Source organism: Poromitra crassiceps, assembly GCF_964638095.1.
Source record: "Poromitra crassiceps genome assembly, chromosome: 27".
NCBI classification, from domain to species: domain Eukaryota; kingdom Metazoa; phylum Chordata; class Actinopteri; order Beryciformes; family Melamphaidae; genus Poromitra; species Poromitra crassiceps.
Window position 1 is genome coordinate 6611513 of NC_139650.1, and position 16996 is coordinate 6628508.

A 16996-nucleotide genomic window follows, 5' to 3' on the forward strand; every position below is an offset into this window, starting at 1 on the left:
CAAGTAAATGTACATACTAAATGTACATACCATAATATACAGTAGGTCATCATAAATGGCTCGTGTGAGTTTTTACTGTGATGTGATGATGAGGGCAACCTTACCTAAGCATCTTCCTGTCGCTGACCGTCTTGATCCAGGCTTTGACGACATAGAAAACATTGCTCCATACGTACGTACAGTATTCATGCTTCATATATTTTTAAACAATATTTTGTGACATAGTGGTCGACAAAAGAACTTATTATTTTAAGGTTTTTCAAAAACAAAAACAACCCAAATCCACATGGCCTCAAACCAGTGCTTCATAACTTTATTGACAAGCCATTTTCTGCTTATTGTGTATATAATGACCAGAGATATATATAAAAAAATAAATAAAAGAAAAACAATTGCTCTTGAAAACTGGGGAAATAGGTTTTTGTAGTAGCCTAATATTTGTTAGTACAACAATCATGTTTTAAGTACAATGATCATGTCATCTTGAATGAAAAGAACAAAAGCACACAAATTCCATTTCATGTTACATACAGTTCTACAGATACAGTGTGTGTGTGTGTGTGTGTGTGTGTGTGCGCGTGCGTGTGCGCGTGCATGCGTGCGTGTGCGTGCGCGTGCGTGTGCGTGCGTGCGTGGTTTGAATATAAAATCCGGGCATGTTGGAATGCGGCCTTCTTATTGCCCTTTCACAGCATGACCAGCGGTTGACACGGCGGCATTTTCCACATGGTTTCTTCTCCTCACTTTACACAACAGGTACCTGTTCAGGTATCGTCTGAACATCTGGTCTCGTAATCCGTAGACAATGGGACTAACAAACCGTGGCAGGATCTGAACAATAACATAGCAGGTGAAGCGTGTGGCCGCGCGCTGTTCAGGAAATAAGTACCGCAGGCCTTTTTCTAACATAGGTCCCACGTAAGTGAGCATACACAAGAGCAGCTGGAAACCGTGGAGGAGGATGGTGTTCCTGGCTTTCCTAACGTCTGCGTTAGCCTCCTTAGCTGCATACAGAATCCTGAAGTAAGTGTAGAACAGAGTTAGCCAAACCAGGACCAGAAAAACGATGTGGGATACGTCCCTCTTCTTCAGGCTGTATGCGCTTCTGAATACGAAGTCCCTGGCACACAGCACTCTGGAATGGAAGAAGTGCAGAGGTTCAGTGGCCAGGAGGAGGAAGAGATCTGGCAGGATACAGAGCGCGCTCGTCACCCAGATCAAAGCGATCAGGACGTAGGTTCTGTTGACCGTGCAGATCTGGCCGTGACGGAGGGGCATGCAGATGGCGACGTAGCACTCCACCGCCATGGCAGCCAGATTCAGCGGGGTGTTGAGGGTCGCGAGGATGGCGACGATCAGCAGGGCGATGCAGACGGGCACGTTGATGGCGCGCAGGGCATAGCTGATGACGTGGAGAAAGCTGGAGAGGGTCAGCTGCGTTATGTCGTTTATCACCAGGTGGATGAACAGAATGTAACGAGGGTTCACATTGAAGATCTGGAGGACAAGGTTGGTTAAGACAAGCCGGGATCAGGAGGAATATCACTTAAAGGAACACTGCCGATTTTCAACCAGCGTTGTATCACTGCAACATCAATGGTATATCAGAAAACTGCGAGCCGTTTTGCAGGCATTCATTTAGTTTGACAGTTATTGAGAGTTGATTTGCGTGAAGTTGTGGACCAGTGATGTCATTTGTGCATGAATGACATCACTTACTGTAACTGTTTACAGTTTTCTGATAATATCAGAAAACTGTGAACCGTTAAGTGACTGTTACTACTGATGTTGTAATGATACAAAGCTAGCTGAAAATCAGCGGACTGTTCCTTTAATGAACCATTAGGTGTTAACGTTAATGTTTTTGGGACTGGTACTGGGAGGATTTACAAATATTTAATAATACTATAATATGGGGGGGGGGGGGGTGTTAAAGCGGTGGCCACACTGATCTATTGTAAAACAGATGGAACAATTGATGGATAGATTTCTGTCTGTTGGTTTGTGAGTAATGTGAGCTATAGGCAGACTGGCTTTGCTCACAATGGTGCCACAAAACAAAACAAAACTATACAGTATAAATGTAACTGATCTGTAAAACCTACGGTTTCCGATCAGTCGACTTCTCTCCCTCTCATGAGGGAGCGACGTCTCCCTCAGGAAACCTGGGTTACATCGTAACCATCGGTTTTGTTTTGTCCTTACTGTAAAACCTCTAATCGGACGGTGACAAATCTTTCCGTACAGGAAAACTTGAACCGGATCTGTTGTTTGTCACCATGGATGGAGACAGACACGTCACCAGACACAGACACAGACAGACACAGACAGACACAGACAGACACGTCACCAGACCTGTCTGGACAACGCAGACAGCTACTCTTATTGAAAGTGAATTGAAATCATTATTTTGCCCGTACATAAACAGAAATAGTGTAACAGAATTCAGACCTGATGTTTCCTGAAGGTGTGGACCAGGGTACAATTGATGTAGTTGATGGTGATGCAGAGGGCCACAACAATCACATTATTGGTCACAGCTGTCCTGAACCTGTACCAGTCATTTCCACCTGAAGTCACGTTACCAACAATAGATGATAAATTCATGTCTGAAATTGCAGGATCCCCCAAATCTGTTACAGAAAATGACAGAAGCCATATTAGATAGATAGATTATGATGTGCAAACATACATACATATGTTTATACTGTGTGTATGTATATACATACATATATCATATATATATATATATATATATATATAATAGTTAAGGTTAAATCAATTCTGCGGGCAGAAGATATGACAGTAACAAACACACGATGGCACTCATGACTTTTAGATTTTGTATATCATGCATATCTAATTTCACATTAACTGGTAAATACCTAAACAATAAAGTACACACACACACACACACACACACACACACACACACACACACACACACACACACACACAACACCACCACCACACCACCACCACACTTGTCCGTTATGCAAGCCATATCTGTGCCTATTATGACCAAGGCCAATCAGCATTTTGTGTAGATAGTAGCCTATATATCTAAATAAAATAGAAGCACAGGAAAAAGCTCAGTATTGCACATAATGTAGTCATTTACCATAATATCATTAACATGTCCATACCAAATGGCCCAATGCAATAATAACAACAAGGATACAGTAGATGGTACCTACCCGAGATGTCAGGTAACCCCAACCTGACGTGGGACATGTGTGTGAGGAGTTTATATGGGCTTGTTGCTGTGTGTCTGTCTGTGATGTGTGTATCCTGATTGAACATGTGATCAGCTGCCACGTGAAAGAGTGCTCCGTCAGCTGTTCCCTGTTACATTGAAGAGATCAGTTGATTCTCATGCTGCGTTACGTTTTACTTAGTGCAGCGATCAAGCCGTGATCCACTCTATGTAAATACTAATAGTTAACCAGGGAAATGCAGTTTATAAAGTAATAAATTATAGCTCATATACACTATGTAAATAAAGACAGACAGACAGACAGACAGACAGACACACAGACAGAGCCCTAGCTCCCTTTTATAGATGTGTGCTATATTCATTCAGTTTGGGAAATCACAATCCCAGAAAGCATTCAGCTCTCTCGCTCTCTCACATCACCACTCTCTATGTAAACACCTCTCTCTCTCTCTCTCGCTCTCTCTCAAAATCCTGTAGGAGATTAGAAAAGTTACCGCGGTGTGGCACAATAAACTCATTATTAAGCACCACAGACACCCATATAGGAATATTATAGTGATATTAAAGGTTTTACAGTGCCATGCTGGTAGATAAGGTTATGTAAGGGATAATGTATACTGAGCCGGTGATTACTGTGGAAATAATGACCGACAGGTGGATTGAGCCCGACGCGCAGCGGAGGGCTCAATCCACCTGTCGGTCATTATTTCCAGTAATCACTGGCTCACTATACATTATCCCGCTTAGAACACAGCCTACAACTAAATCATTCAATAATCTGACAAAAATAATTATTCAAATAGATTTTTTAATAGCGTTTTCAACACAAAGCGGTTTCATTCGTAATTGGCACACAAGACACCACAGCTGCAACTGGTTGGCCTAATTAGCGTCTGCGGACAAAAGGCTCTTATCAACTGATTAATCCAGGTGTGGCAGAGCAGCGGTCGGTTGTCGAGAAATAATGACCGGTGAATCTTGTTGATTGACCAATCAGAATCGAGTATTCAAGAGAGCCGTGTTCTAAACTGTAATAGCCTCACTAGGCCTTGACCTCAGATATACTATAGGAATTTTATAAGAAGATCATAGGAATATTGTGGTGAATGGCATCATGTATCTCTCTCTCCACTATGCGGAGTGTCCACAGTCCGGCTGCAGTTGAGGAGCGGGCCGCGGAGACACAAATCATGATTTTTTTTTTAAATGTGTGTTTCAAAAGTCTGATCGCTGCAGTTATTTGTATGCACATTAAACAGATACAGTATAATCATCATGTTTGTGTATCTGTTGGGTGTGCTATTTTCGATGGTTTTTACAACATTTATGGGTCTCGGTCCAGACAAAATGCAGAAATGTCTGTGTGAGGTGAGCACCGCTTCCCCGGCCGCCATGCAGGCCTGCTGCACACAGTCCATATACGGGTTTGGGCGTGTCATGCTGCATGCTCGACTCTCATTGGCTATTGGCGAGCATGGTACGCCCCCACAGTCTCACAGCAGAGAATAGCAGAGAATTGCTGCCCATTTTAAAACCTCACAAGCGGAATATCCGTGAAGTGTATTGAGTGTAAATGTTGCGTTCTCTGAATGTCCGTATGGACCAACCCGTATGGACCGTATAACCCGTATGGACCAACCCGTATATGGACCGTATAACCCGTATGGACCAACCCGTATGGACTGTGGACTGTCTGCTTGCACGCTGGCCGGAGCAGTGAGGATAGACATTTTTGCGTCTTGTCTGTTCCCCGAGACCCATAAATATCATAAACATCATACTGTAGAAAATAGCTCCCAAAAAGAAAAAGAAAAAGAAAAAACATGAGCATAATATGTTTATGTAGATACAAAGAACTGCTGAGATTGGATTTGTGAAACGCATGAAAAAAAAATCAGGATCTGCCGCTCCCTGGGGCTGCAGGTCTCTCTTCCCTGACAGCTCAGCTCCTAAACCCTTTGTATACTTGGCAACATTCAATACAGTTCAAATTTGACTGGGTGGTTAACAACAAATGTTTCTGTGCCGTGACAAAACTCAAAACACATTTATGTTTGGTTTACACAGACTTTAATCATATTCATGTCCATGGTGTGGTGTAGCGGTTCAGTTTGAAATGGTGATTTTTTTTTTTTTTTGTGTCCCCATTAAACCAGTGTAATCATTTTCAAAATGCCAGAACCCACCACCACAATGCATCATCTCTCTAAGTATTGGTCAAATCAGACCAATCGGAGAAACCCGGGGGAGCACATTGACTAACAGATGAATGGAGCAGGCTCCATTCATCCATTAGCCCGCACCCCGACTAGTTATTCTCAAACCTTCGCTTCAAATTCTCTCGTCCAAACAATCTTTTTTTTTCTGGCGGACTGAAGTGGGGAACAGGGTCCCAGACTGTGCAGTGTAAATATTACATTACACATTGCATGCCACTCGTTGGAATTTGAGCTGTTTAAGTTCATCAGCACAAAGGAGAGGATTTGAAAGGCATGAATAGATTTGAGATGTCTGAAATCACCTTTGGTATTCTTGAACTTTCCTCTTAATTTCTCTCTTTCTTTTGCAAATGAACAAACAGAAAAAAAGCAGATTTCAGACCTGCGGCCTCATTTATCATGGTAAATGGTAAATGGTAAATGGCCTGCATTTATATAGCGCTTTTATTTATAAAGTGCTTTAGAATGACTAGGTACATTCACCCATTCGTACACCGATGGCGGCAAGCTACCATGCAGGGGGTGCTGGTGCAGCCATTGGGATACAATTTGGGGTTCAGTAGCTTGCCCGAGGACACTTCGACATGCAGACTCTTTTATCGAAAGATGGCAGTGGTGGCAAAAGGTTAGAGAAGCGAGCTTGTGACCGAAAGGTCGTCGGTTCAATCCCCCGGGACGGACAGGATGGGTGGGGGAAGTGAAAAGGCAATGCTTGCGCCTCCTTCCTTACACCACTGAGGTGCCCTTGAGCAAGGCCCTTAACCTTAATCACTCCACTGGAGCTGCTCAGTGGCCAGCAGATCAGACTGTGGTTGTACTGGTCAGCTTGCAGGTGTGAATGTGAGCTCTCTTTGACCTTCTGAGCTACAGCCGCCCATATCAAAGCCATAGACTGTAAAAAAAAGATGGATGTAGTGAGTGCAAACTCGAGCAACTGTGTTGTAGTGTGAGCCGATGGCGCACAGTTGCACGATGGCACCTAGGTGGGTGGGTGGTGTCTGCTGTGATGTCACTCGCTGATGACATCATCCAATGTGGGACAAAAATTTAAACAAACAAACAGAGCCCACTTACTCCCTTTTATATATGATGATGATGATGGTGATATACTGCTTTATAACTCAATTTCCCCTGACATACTGTGTGCTACATGCCTAAAGCTTTGCACAATAACTGCACAATTTTAACACAATTTCATATTTTCTTTTCAATATCACTGAATGATTCCTTTCTTGTTAATTGTGTTTTTAGTTAATTGGTGTCTATTTGTTTACATATCGTTGTGTATAATGTGTGTATGCGTGTAGTTTTACATAAGCCTGTATGTCAGTTTGCATATATACTGTAGGTATTAGTAGGGCTGGGTATTGGCAAGGACCTCACGATACGATACGTATCACGATACATGGGTCGCGATACGATTGTATCGCGATACATTGCGATACAATACATACTGCGATATATTGCAATGCTCTAGACAATTTACTCAAAATTAAGTAATAGAGCTAAAGATACAACACACCGTGTACCACCCAGGTAGTGTAATGATATGTATTGTACATCACTTTAGACTGATAAGTTAGTGGACAAATTTAGTCAAAACTACTGAGTGTTGAGTGTTACTGAACACATCGATATGGGAAATATCGAAACAGTATCTATTAGGGGTGGGAATCACCAGATGCAGAGGCCTGGCATGGCCATGTTTGGCCATATTTTTTTAAATGTCGATACTTGGCGTCCAAGGATCAATACAGTATCGGGAAATAAAATATCGCGATATATTATCGATTATATTGCCCAGCCCTAGGTATTAGGGCTGGTATTGGTGCACCCTTACTGTAATGGTTTATTCATGTTTTGTCTTTTTAACTTTATTAATCCTGATCTAGTACAGCAGCATAATCACACATATCAACGGCCTCCAAGTCCCCAACAGCAGCAGACAGTCTCAAGTGTGCCCTTTCAGTGCAATCTGTGGACTGGTGCGTGCTCCCAACGTACACAGCAGATACCTTTTCAAGTACGTCCTGAAGGTCTGGTCTCGCAGCCCGTACACAATAGGACTGACAAACCTGGGCAGGATCTGGATGATGACGTAGCAACCAAAGAGTGTGTTATTCCAACTTTTAGGGAAGAAGTACAGGACTGCTTTTATAAGCACCGGGCCTATATAGGTGAGCATACACAACAGTAGCTGGAAGCCGTGGAGTAGGATAGTATTCCTGGCCTTCTTAGCGTCTCTTTCAGCTGCTCTGGCAGCAAACAGGATCTTGAAGTATATGTAGAGGAGCGTCAGCCAAATCACAAGCAGGAAGATGATGTAGAACACCTCCCTCTTGTGTATGATTATGGGGTGTCGGAATATTTTATCCCGCTCACAGAAGATTCTGGAGTAGAAGAATCCCAGAGATTCCGTCGCGAGCATGACGAACAAATCTGGCAGGATGTACACTGCACCCGTGAGCCAGATCAAACCAATCAGAACGTGTGTCCTCTTGACTGTACACAATTCGGCATGGCGGAGTGGTACGCAGATAGCGATGTAGCACTCTAACGCCATGCACACTAAATTTAACGGAGTGTTGAAGGTGGTGAAGATCGCAAGCATGATGAGGAGGAAACAGAGGGAGACGTTAATTTGGTGCAACGTGTAACTAAGGACGAACAGGGTGATGGTTGTCATAAGCTGGATCATATCGTTCACCACCAGGTGGATGAACAGGATGTAACGAGGATTCACATAAAATATCTGGAGAGAGGAGAGGAAAAGACTTTGTCAGTGAAACCAGCTTGTATATTTTCATACTACCTTTCATGTATCGTTATATCACTTTCTTCTGTAGCCTACATCAGTGTTTCCCAACCAGGGGTACGTGTACCCCTAGGGGTACTTGAGCAGCTTGCAGGGGGTACTTGGAAAGATTTGGCATTACAATTTATTTCCAAAATGATGGGAGAAAAATAATTTCAAAAGTAATTTCATAAGCCCATTGTGAAAATGGCGCATGCACGCCGCAACTAGTTCCCCCCGACAGGTGTCAACTGTTACATGACTGATAAATGGCTCAAAAACGTCCAGTTGCGGTCGCTCCAGATTCAGATTTAGGAGAGCCTGGTCATAAAAGGAAAAAGGAGGCCAATCCCAAACTTCAGTGAAAAATATCTTTAGTATGGATTGATTTCTTTGTACGTCTGCATATTATTACACTAAAAGTTATAGAACAAATTTAGGAGCATCATCAACAGGCATGAGTGAGGGGGTAGGCTACTATTATTGGCATGGCAAAACAGCTCAAGGGGTACATAAGACAAAAAAGGTTGGGAACCACTGGCCTACATTAAAAACAAGGGTGTCTGACCTGGTGTTTGCTGAAGGTGTGGATCAGGGTGCCATTGATGTAGCATATAATGAGGCCTAGAGCCAAAACAATCACATTCTTGGTTACAGCCGTGCTGGAAGCTTCTCGATAGCTCAGAACAATCGATACGTTATTGCCTTCCGATGACAAATTCATCAGGCCGATTTGGGGATGCGTCAAGTAACTCTGTTACAAAAGACATGAATGTATGATGTGAAGGTTAGTTAGTTATACATGTATAGTACGCATGTTGGACACTTTTTGAATTTCATCATGGATATTTCAAAACCACAAATGATGCTGATTCTGTTTTGTAAGCAGGTCTTAAAATGACTCAGCATCATGTGATTTATGCCAGCAATTATTTGTTTCTGTAGGCATACCCCCCTTCCCCCCCATGATGGGTATCTTATTTTAGAATGTTTAGAATGAAACCCTCTCACTGCCCTGTGAGCGTTTCCCAGCAAATATTCAATTACATTTCTATCCCATCCTCCACATACTACAGAAAATATGACAGATTCAAATAGACCAACGGCAACAGATACTTCATGTGAGAGTGAAGTTAAGAAGATTTTATGAGCACACAAATCATTTGCTCTCTCTGTTTGGAGTTCATAGGATCATCAAATGAACAAATTGGACGACTGAATAGAAATAGAATATAAAATATAAAATAAAATGGCATGGAATTCATATTTGCACAACATCCCATAACAAGTTGATAGACAGTCATTTTGGTATTAAGACGAGATCAATCATTTTCCAATCCACTGTAGGGTTTGATCCCCCATTTAAAAGAATCAGAAAAAAAAAGATTCTCAAAGTTGCAGTGATTAAACATTTTATACACAGTTTAAAAGCAGTACAATATATACTACATAATAATACAATAATAAAAAGTGAATACGGTGTGACAGCACATGTCCTTACCTCAGATATGCCACAGCTCGAGTCTAACGGGACATGAGTCTAAAGTCAGTGTCATGACTTTATATAGGCTACAGTAGGTTGACAGTGTAGTAGGCTACAGTGAGATTGAGTCCTGGGACACCAGACTCCAGTGACTGCGCAGACTGCAGTCAATGGAGATGATGTCATCCAGATACAGCAGCATAAGTTATGAGGTCGCGGGACTAATGATGTGATGTCATCATCAGTGATGTCATCAGTGACGATGTTATGTCGGTATGAGGCTAATATATAGACGGTTTTCACGGAATGGTCAGTCCTGCACTTGAATGTTTTTTTTTCTTTTATGTCCGTAGCAAACACTGCAACAGGAAGTGAGCGGGGGTTCGATTTAGGATGTTTTTGTTGTCAAGTTAAAACCGTCTATAAGATGTCAGTCTGAGGCCATAGAAAAGATGAATAACACACATACAGAACCATGTTCTTCCAATGGAACTCAAGTCACCAGGTCAAAGCCAGTACCGATTAAAAGCGAAAGCATACGTTATCAACAGAATCAGCTGACCAGAAACGAAAGACAGCAAAGCGGACTAAGTTGGCTGACCACAGTCGGCCGAGCTATGGGCGAGGCTGGCCGTGAAGCGCCGAAATCTTAGGTGAAATCTCAACACGCTGAACTGCCAACAACAACACTCAAACTTAAGCCACACCCACTTTCAGTCTAAACCCTGCCCACTTCCGATTCAAGCCACGCCCCCTCCGAGTACAGATACGGATACAGATAATGTATTTGATTGAACAGATACAGATAATGGTGTACTCCCTCATGCCTAGTTTGTATGTTACATTTTAGAGCAGTGAGTAGAATCTGTTGATCGTATTTTAATGCCAATGGGATAGTCCATTAGCAAAGTATGCACTTTTGAGGAACTTTGACTGAACACAAATACAAAGGCCACAAATTTGATATTTGTGTCATATTGTCAAAATTGTAATTTTAATGGTTTGATTGTTTCATTGTTGTTGTTTTTCATTGGAGGCCAGGCAGCCAATCCTTACTTTTTTTTTTTTTTTATTGTGGGGGCCCTTAACACTTTCAGTGCCACGGCCCTTGGGCAAAAGGTTGCTTGCTGTGCCACATAGGCCGCAATGCATTTTAAAACAGTCATATAATTTTTTTAATAATTACTATGTAAACACTGAACACGCACAAATAACGATGAGACTCTCTTCTATCACCTGCAAAAAAAAGTTTATTGATCCCATTTTCCGTTCTTTAGTTATGAGCCGGAGAAGATAGCTTGATTGAACGAAAAAAATACCTTTTTTTCTACGAGCTGAGATAATGAGCCTTTTGTGAAATTAAACATTTCAAGCACATCTCTGACTCTGAAGCTAATTTTCTGATGTCTGGGTCTGTCTGGGTGAAGTGTATGCTGCTCTGCTGCTCTCCGTGCTCCCCCCCCCCCCCCCCCCTCAACTGCACACGCCTCCTGGGTGTGTCTTATGTGTCTGGTGGCTCTCAGTCTCTGCTGAGTTTGCTGCGCACACACAGTGAATGGGGCGCGACATTCAGCTTTTTGGTTCCGCGTGTGTTTGTCACGGGCTGGCATGCTTCCAGTTCGGAATAATAATGCTGATTATGTGAATGTGCTGTTTGCAGCGTACATGGAGGTGCTCAGTTGTGACAGCGGATGCTCCTGCTGGGGGCACAGCTGGCGTTGTGCTCGTTTATGGAGGCACGTCGATGCATACGGACGGATGCAATGCGATTTCCTCATTTTCACCAGTGACTATTTCTGTGTGTTTGGCTCCTTTTTCTCTGATCAGGAGAGTGCTGTCGCCACCTAATGGGTTTGTAAAATAGGTTATCGACCTCCAATAGCTACAATATTGTTAGAGGCGACGTAAGAAGCTTAGATCGACACCCCCCCGTCAAAAAAACAATTTGGAGTTATGACGCCATTTGGCGTCGCTGGCACTGTACGGTAAATTTCTAATGACGCCATATGGCGTCGCTGGCACTGAACGTGTTAATACTGAAGCATGTAAGGAGTGGAATATATTGTATGTCACATATTCCAATGTGCATGTTCAATAATATGCCAGCCATATTACTGGTATGTTGGTAATAATGCTAATAATAACTTTTTTCATCAAACTTAACACTTGTACCCTACTAGTCCATCTGATGGACTTTTCCTGCATTCGCGTATGGGCCGTTTCGGCATTTTTTGAGTATATGGTCTTAAACTAAGGCTAGGTATTTTTTGGGGGGTATTTGACAAAAATCAATCATAGTTATCAAATTTATACGATCCTAAGACCTATTTTCAAAAATACTCCTCAATCTCGCGTTGGTCCATCTGATGGACCCATTGACTTCCATTGAAACCACTCTATTGGTACTCCCAGCAAATTTTCACAAAATTAATTTATTTCATTTATTTCAGCGGGCATCCTGGACCAAATACCTTGAACTTTGACCTTAATATCTAACCTTGGAGTTGGTAGAAATTTTGGGGGAGTTACATGGTCTCAAAGTCCATTGCATAGTTGTCCCATTGATTTCAATGTTAATTTTGCACAAAAATAACTTTTTTTTTTTACTTCCAGCAAATTTTTCAAAAAATCATTATTTCCTTGATGTTACACATCTCACCTTGACTCAAGCGGTTAAAATTGTAGTTTCTAATGTGTTTGCCTATTTCCCCATATTCCCCCAGTTTTGGCATAGCAATCAATTCCATACAGTTTACATGAAATGTAAAAAAAACTGATTCCTATGCCAAAGATGGGAAAATATTATAAAACTGAATTTGACAGTCCACACTACTGATTTGAAGCCTTTAGACCAGGATAGATGCTGGAATAAAGCTCGTTTGTGTTTTTTGGGGAAAATGGCTGGTAGTCCAAAACATGCGCTTTTTGGATTTTTGGCTCAAAATATGAAAAAATACTATTGTTACAAAAAATCACAAAAAATACAAAAACCCACTGATGATGTCACAATGTCTGTGACATCATCAGTAATGTCATCAGTGACATATTATTGACAAAAAATAATCTCATGACATCACTGATGATTTCATAGGCTAGTGATGTCATAGCACTTTTTTTTTTTTTATGTACTTTTTTTTTTTTACTGTACTTACTGTACACTGGCATTTGAGGGGTTAAAATTCGAATAGGTATGAAATGTTGGTATGAGGTATTAGGGAAGAAGTTACCAATGAATTATAAACAGTCAAAAATTTAAATTAATATTTATAAATTAGTACAGTATTCCCGTTAAGGTCCATCAGATGGACCAACGCGTGTTTGAGGATTCCGCGCCTGCAGGGTACAAGGGTTAATGAAGGAAAAGACTAAACAAAAACACAATATGAGAAGCATCATAAAACATTACATTACATTAAAATATTATTTTAGGTCTGTGGATGGGTGCTTGTGGTTACTGTACACAGGAAATACCTTTTGAGGGACTTCCTGAAAGTCCGATCTCGTAGCCCGTAAACAATAGGACTGACAAATCGCGGGAGGATTTGGTTTATGATAAAGAGGACAAAGTATGCCGAAGTGCCCCCTGCAGGGAAGAAGTACATCAGACCTTGAAGTAACATAGGGCGCACATAGGTGATCATACACAAGAGTACCTGGAAGCCATGTAGGAGGATAGTATTTCTCGCCTTGGTAGCGTCTGCGCTAGCTGCTTTGGCAGCAAACAGAATATTGAAGTACGTATAGAACAGAGTGAGCCAAACCAACACCAGGAAGATGATGTGAGAAGCGTCCCTCTTGTCGAGGCTGTAGGTGCTCCTGAATACGCTATCCCTGGCGCAGTACACTCTGGCATGGAAGAACGTCAGAGGTTCTGTGGCCAAGAGGATAAAGAGATCGGGTAGGACAGAAAGCACACTCATTGCCCAGATCAAACCGATCACAACGTGTGTCCTCTTGACTGTACATAGGTGGACGTGGCGGAGGGGCATGCAGACAGCAATGTAGCATTCCACTGCCATGAAGGCTACGTTCAGGGGGGTGTTCTGTGTGGTGAAAATGGCAGGCAGGATGAGGAGGCAACAGAGAGAAACATTGATGGTGAAGAAGGCGTAGCTGAAGACGAAGAGGGAAATGCTGATTGTCAGCTGGATCATGTCGTTGACCACCAGGTGGATGAAAAGGATATAGCGAGGGTTCATTTTGAAGATCTGAATAGAATAGAATAGAATTTGTTATTTTGCAGTATATTGCTAATCTCAATTAATGCATTAATTATATAAAGTTGAAGTCGGAGGTTTACATACTGTACACTTAGGTTGAGGTCATTTAAACAATTATTTTAACCACTCCACAGATTTCATGTTAACAAACTACAATTTGACAAGTCAGTGAGGACATCTCCTTTTACTTCAGCCTAATTGTATAAACTTCTGACTTCATAATGCTGTATTAAAAAACAATTGCTGGAACTGAACCAAGTTTTGTCAATTTCAAAAAAAGAGGAATGACCATTATTTTCACTCTTTATAGTCGATTTGTTTGATCCAAATTCATTATTCCAGTTGACAGTCCCACTTAGTTTGCATGCAGGATTAATTCAGCTGCCCTTTCATGTCGCCTGCATAATATCATCCAAGTGAAGCTTTTGTGAATTTGGCTCAAACAGCAATTAAACATGAATACTAATAATTGTAACCGGCGCTTTGGAGATGAGCCGCCACCAAAAGTCACATGTTATATTTATGACCTGCTCTGACAAAATCAGTCACATTGACACCGAAACACAGTTTTATACACTGTTGCAAAGAGGAGAATCTAAGCTTTCTGGTGATATCAGAATTATCTTTGTACTGCAAGTGAGATACACCCCATTTATGTCTTGACATGTTTCCAAACTATGTTTTTGAGGAAAAACGGCCTCAAATCTTGACAAAGTAACCTAGTTCTGCTTGTCCTCCTAGCTGTATGAGCTTCAAAACTATATTTAGCATTCACATTACACAATCATCTTTACACAGAATGAAAGCCAATGATCTATTTGACTCAAATCTGATGAAACCCCAAAACAGCCAAAATCAATATTTTCTCATAAAATCATGTTTCTACACAAACGGGCCTGTGCTACTGTACATGGGACTGATTTTGTCAGAGCAGGTCACATTTGTGTTCATGTCAGTTAATCATACAGACTCTATGCATGCATTGTAATGGTGTGGAATGGAAAATAAAACAATAAACATAAATATACACGTAATAAACAAGGTGATTTCAAGTGGGAATGGAAAGAATACAATTGTATGTGTGAATACAATGTTCACCATAGTGAACAAGTATTGGTGTTCAGGTTAATAATGTTACTTCAAGTCGTTAGGTTTCACGTCAAAAGCAGTATGGAGGGGAAATAATGAAATATGCCAATAGAGAGAAGTTTGCATCGATACAACAGTGCTGATATCAATTATAATTCATTTGAGAATCGTCGCGTTAACTTGAATTCTTACAAGTTATGTTTAATCACCTGCCTGGGAGGAGAAGAGAGTAGAGCAGGTGAGAGACGGGTGGAGAAAGTATTTGTCGCTCTGTACATTTTATACATTATTTCCCCCTTTTGCGGGTCAATCTATCAAGAGATTTAGCAGAGCACACACTTGCTGTTTGTTGAAGGTGTGGACCATGGTAGCATTGATGTAGTTGATGGAGATGCCAAGGACAACAACAATCACATTCTTGCCGACGGCCATCATGAATGTGTCCCGGTATACAACCATTGTCACATTACTGTCCCCGGACGAGTCATTCATTTTGGCCTGGCTGGCAGGTGTCAGATGTCAGCGTCCTATAAACTTGTTTCAAAAGAGAAAGGAATAGGCTACATTGTGTTATACTCTACATAAATATCATTTAAATTATGTTAACAGAGATACATTTAACTTTTTAAGTACGCAGAGTTTTACCCCTTATTGTACATTATGAAGTGGGGGAAAAGTAAGGCAAGCAATTAAACAGAAAATTATATTAGCCACAATTGTATAATTATTGAATGACTCAATATGCATGAAAACATCACAAAAACATCATTTGTTTATCTCAGTATACCCCAGAATTGCTGTTGACTATGTAACTTTACATGGCTATCTATCATGCCTTCTTGTTTTACTTGAACATTTAAATGCACTGCAATCAAGTAGAAGCACCCACGATGCAACACTAACCTCAGGTAATGCAGGCAGATCTGGAGCTCGTCTGACTCAGTATGATTCTGGTGTCGCAAGTGTAGACTTTATATACAACTGGTTGATAAATAAGTCAGGTGTGTGTGTGTGTGTGTGTGTGTGTGTGTGTGTGTGTGTGTGTGTGTGTGTGTGTGTGTGTGTGTGTGTGTGTGTGTGTGCGTGCGTGCGTGCGTGCGTGCGTGCGTGCGTGCGTGCGTGCGTGCGTGCGTGCGTGCGTGCGTGCGTGCACGTGCGTGTGCGCATGCGTGAGATCCAGTGACATAATTGTGATTGGCCCCGGCTAGGATGACCAGATCCCAGCAAACCAAATGTGGGACAAAGAGTATGTTTGTGTGGGACATGTTACCAATGCTGAGTAAGGCTGCAATTAACGATTATTTTCATGATCGATTAATCTGTGGATCATTTTAGACTAATCGATTCATCTTTTGGTCTATAAAATGTCACCAAAATGGTGAGAAACGGCGATAATTTTCCCCCCAAAGCCCAAGATGACATCCCCAAATGTCTTATTTTGTCGTGACCAGCAGTCCACAACCCAAAGATAGTCTGTCATAGAAGACTAAAGACACCAGAAAGATATTTTTTTCTTAAAAATTAGTCTCGGTCTCTCTCGCTCTCTGTCTCTCTCTCCCTCCCACGCTCTCTCTCTCTCTCTCTCTCTCTCTCAGTGGTTTGACTTTTGAAAACTAGACCTAATCAAAATGTGGGACATCATCTCAATATGTGGGACATGGGAAAAGGCATGAAAATGCTGTGCAGTCCCACACAAAGTAGGGCAACTGGTCACCCTTGCCCCGTGGCAAGTATTTCTTTAGGACTACCACCGGGCCAGCCTGACCTCCAACTGGATACGACCCAAGACGTCGTTTGTACAAGCAGCTGAATATGACCTAAAATCACGTTTCAACGTTAAGCGCCCTCTAGCGGTCGTGTGAATAACAGCCTAGCATAGCCTACTCAGCATTTGGTCAAAGTATAACCTTGTGCGGGATTTCGTTGCTGTCCCTACCCCTAACTAACCCACACCCTAACCCTAACCCACACCGT

General features: G+C 41.8%; 2 protein-coding genes across 2 annotated transcripts; both read right to left on the reverse strand.

The window, feature by feature from the left end:
- Positions 1 to 675: 675 nt before the first annotated feature.
- LOC310799399 (uncharacterized protein) lies at positions 676 to 15514 on the reverse strand (the record flags this gene model as incomplete). Its single annotated transcript, XM_083661987.1, has 4 exons — positions 676 to 1497; positions 2452 to 2570; positions 7441 to 8188; positions 15362 to 15514. 4 exons carry the CDS (start codon positions 15512 to 15514, stop codon positions 676 to 678), a joined length of 1842 nt encoding a protein of 613 aa, XP_083518113.1.
- Positions 13139 to 13912, reverse strand: LOC310799328 (odorant receptor 131-2-like; the record flags this gene model as incomplete). Its single annotated transcript, XM_083661926.1, has 1 exon — positions 13139 to 13912. The coding sequence occupies one exon, from the start codon at positions 13910 to 13912 to the stop codon at positions 13139 to 13141; it is 774 nt and encodes a 257-aa protein (XP_083518052.1).
- Positions 15515 to 16996: the final 1482 nt, after the last annotated feature.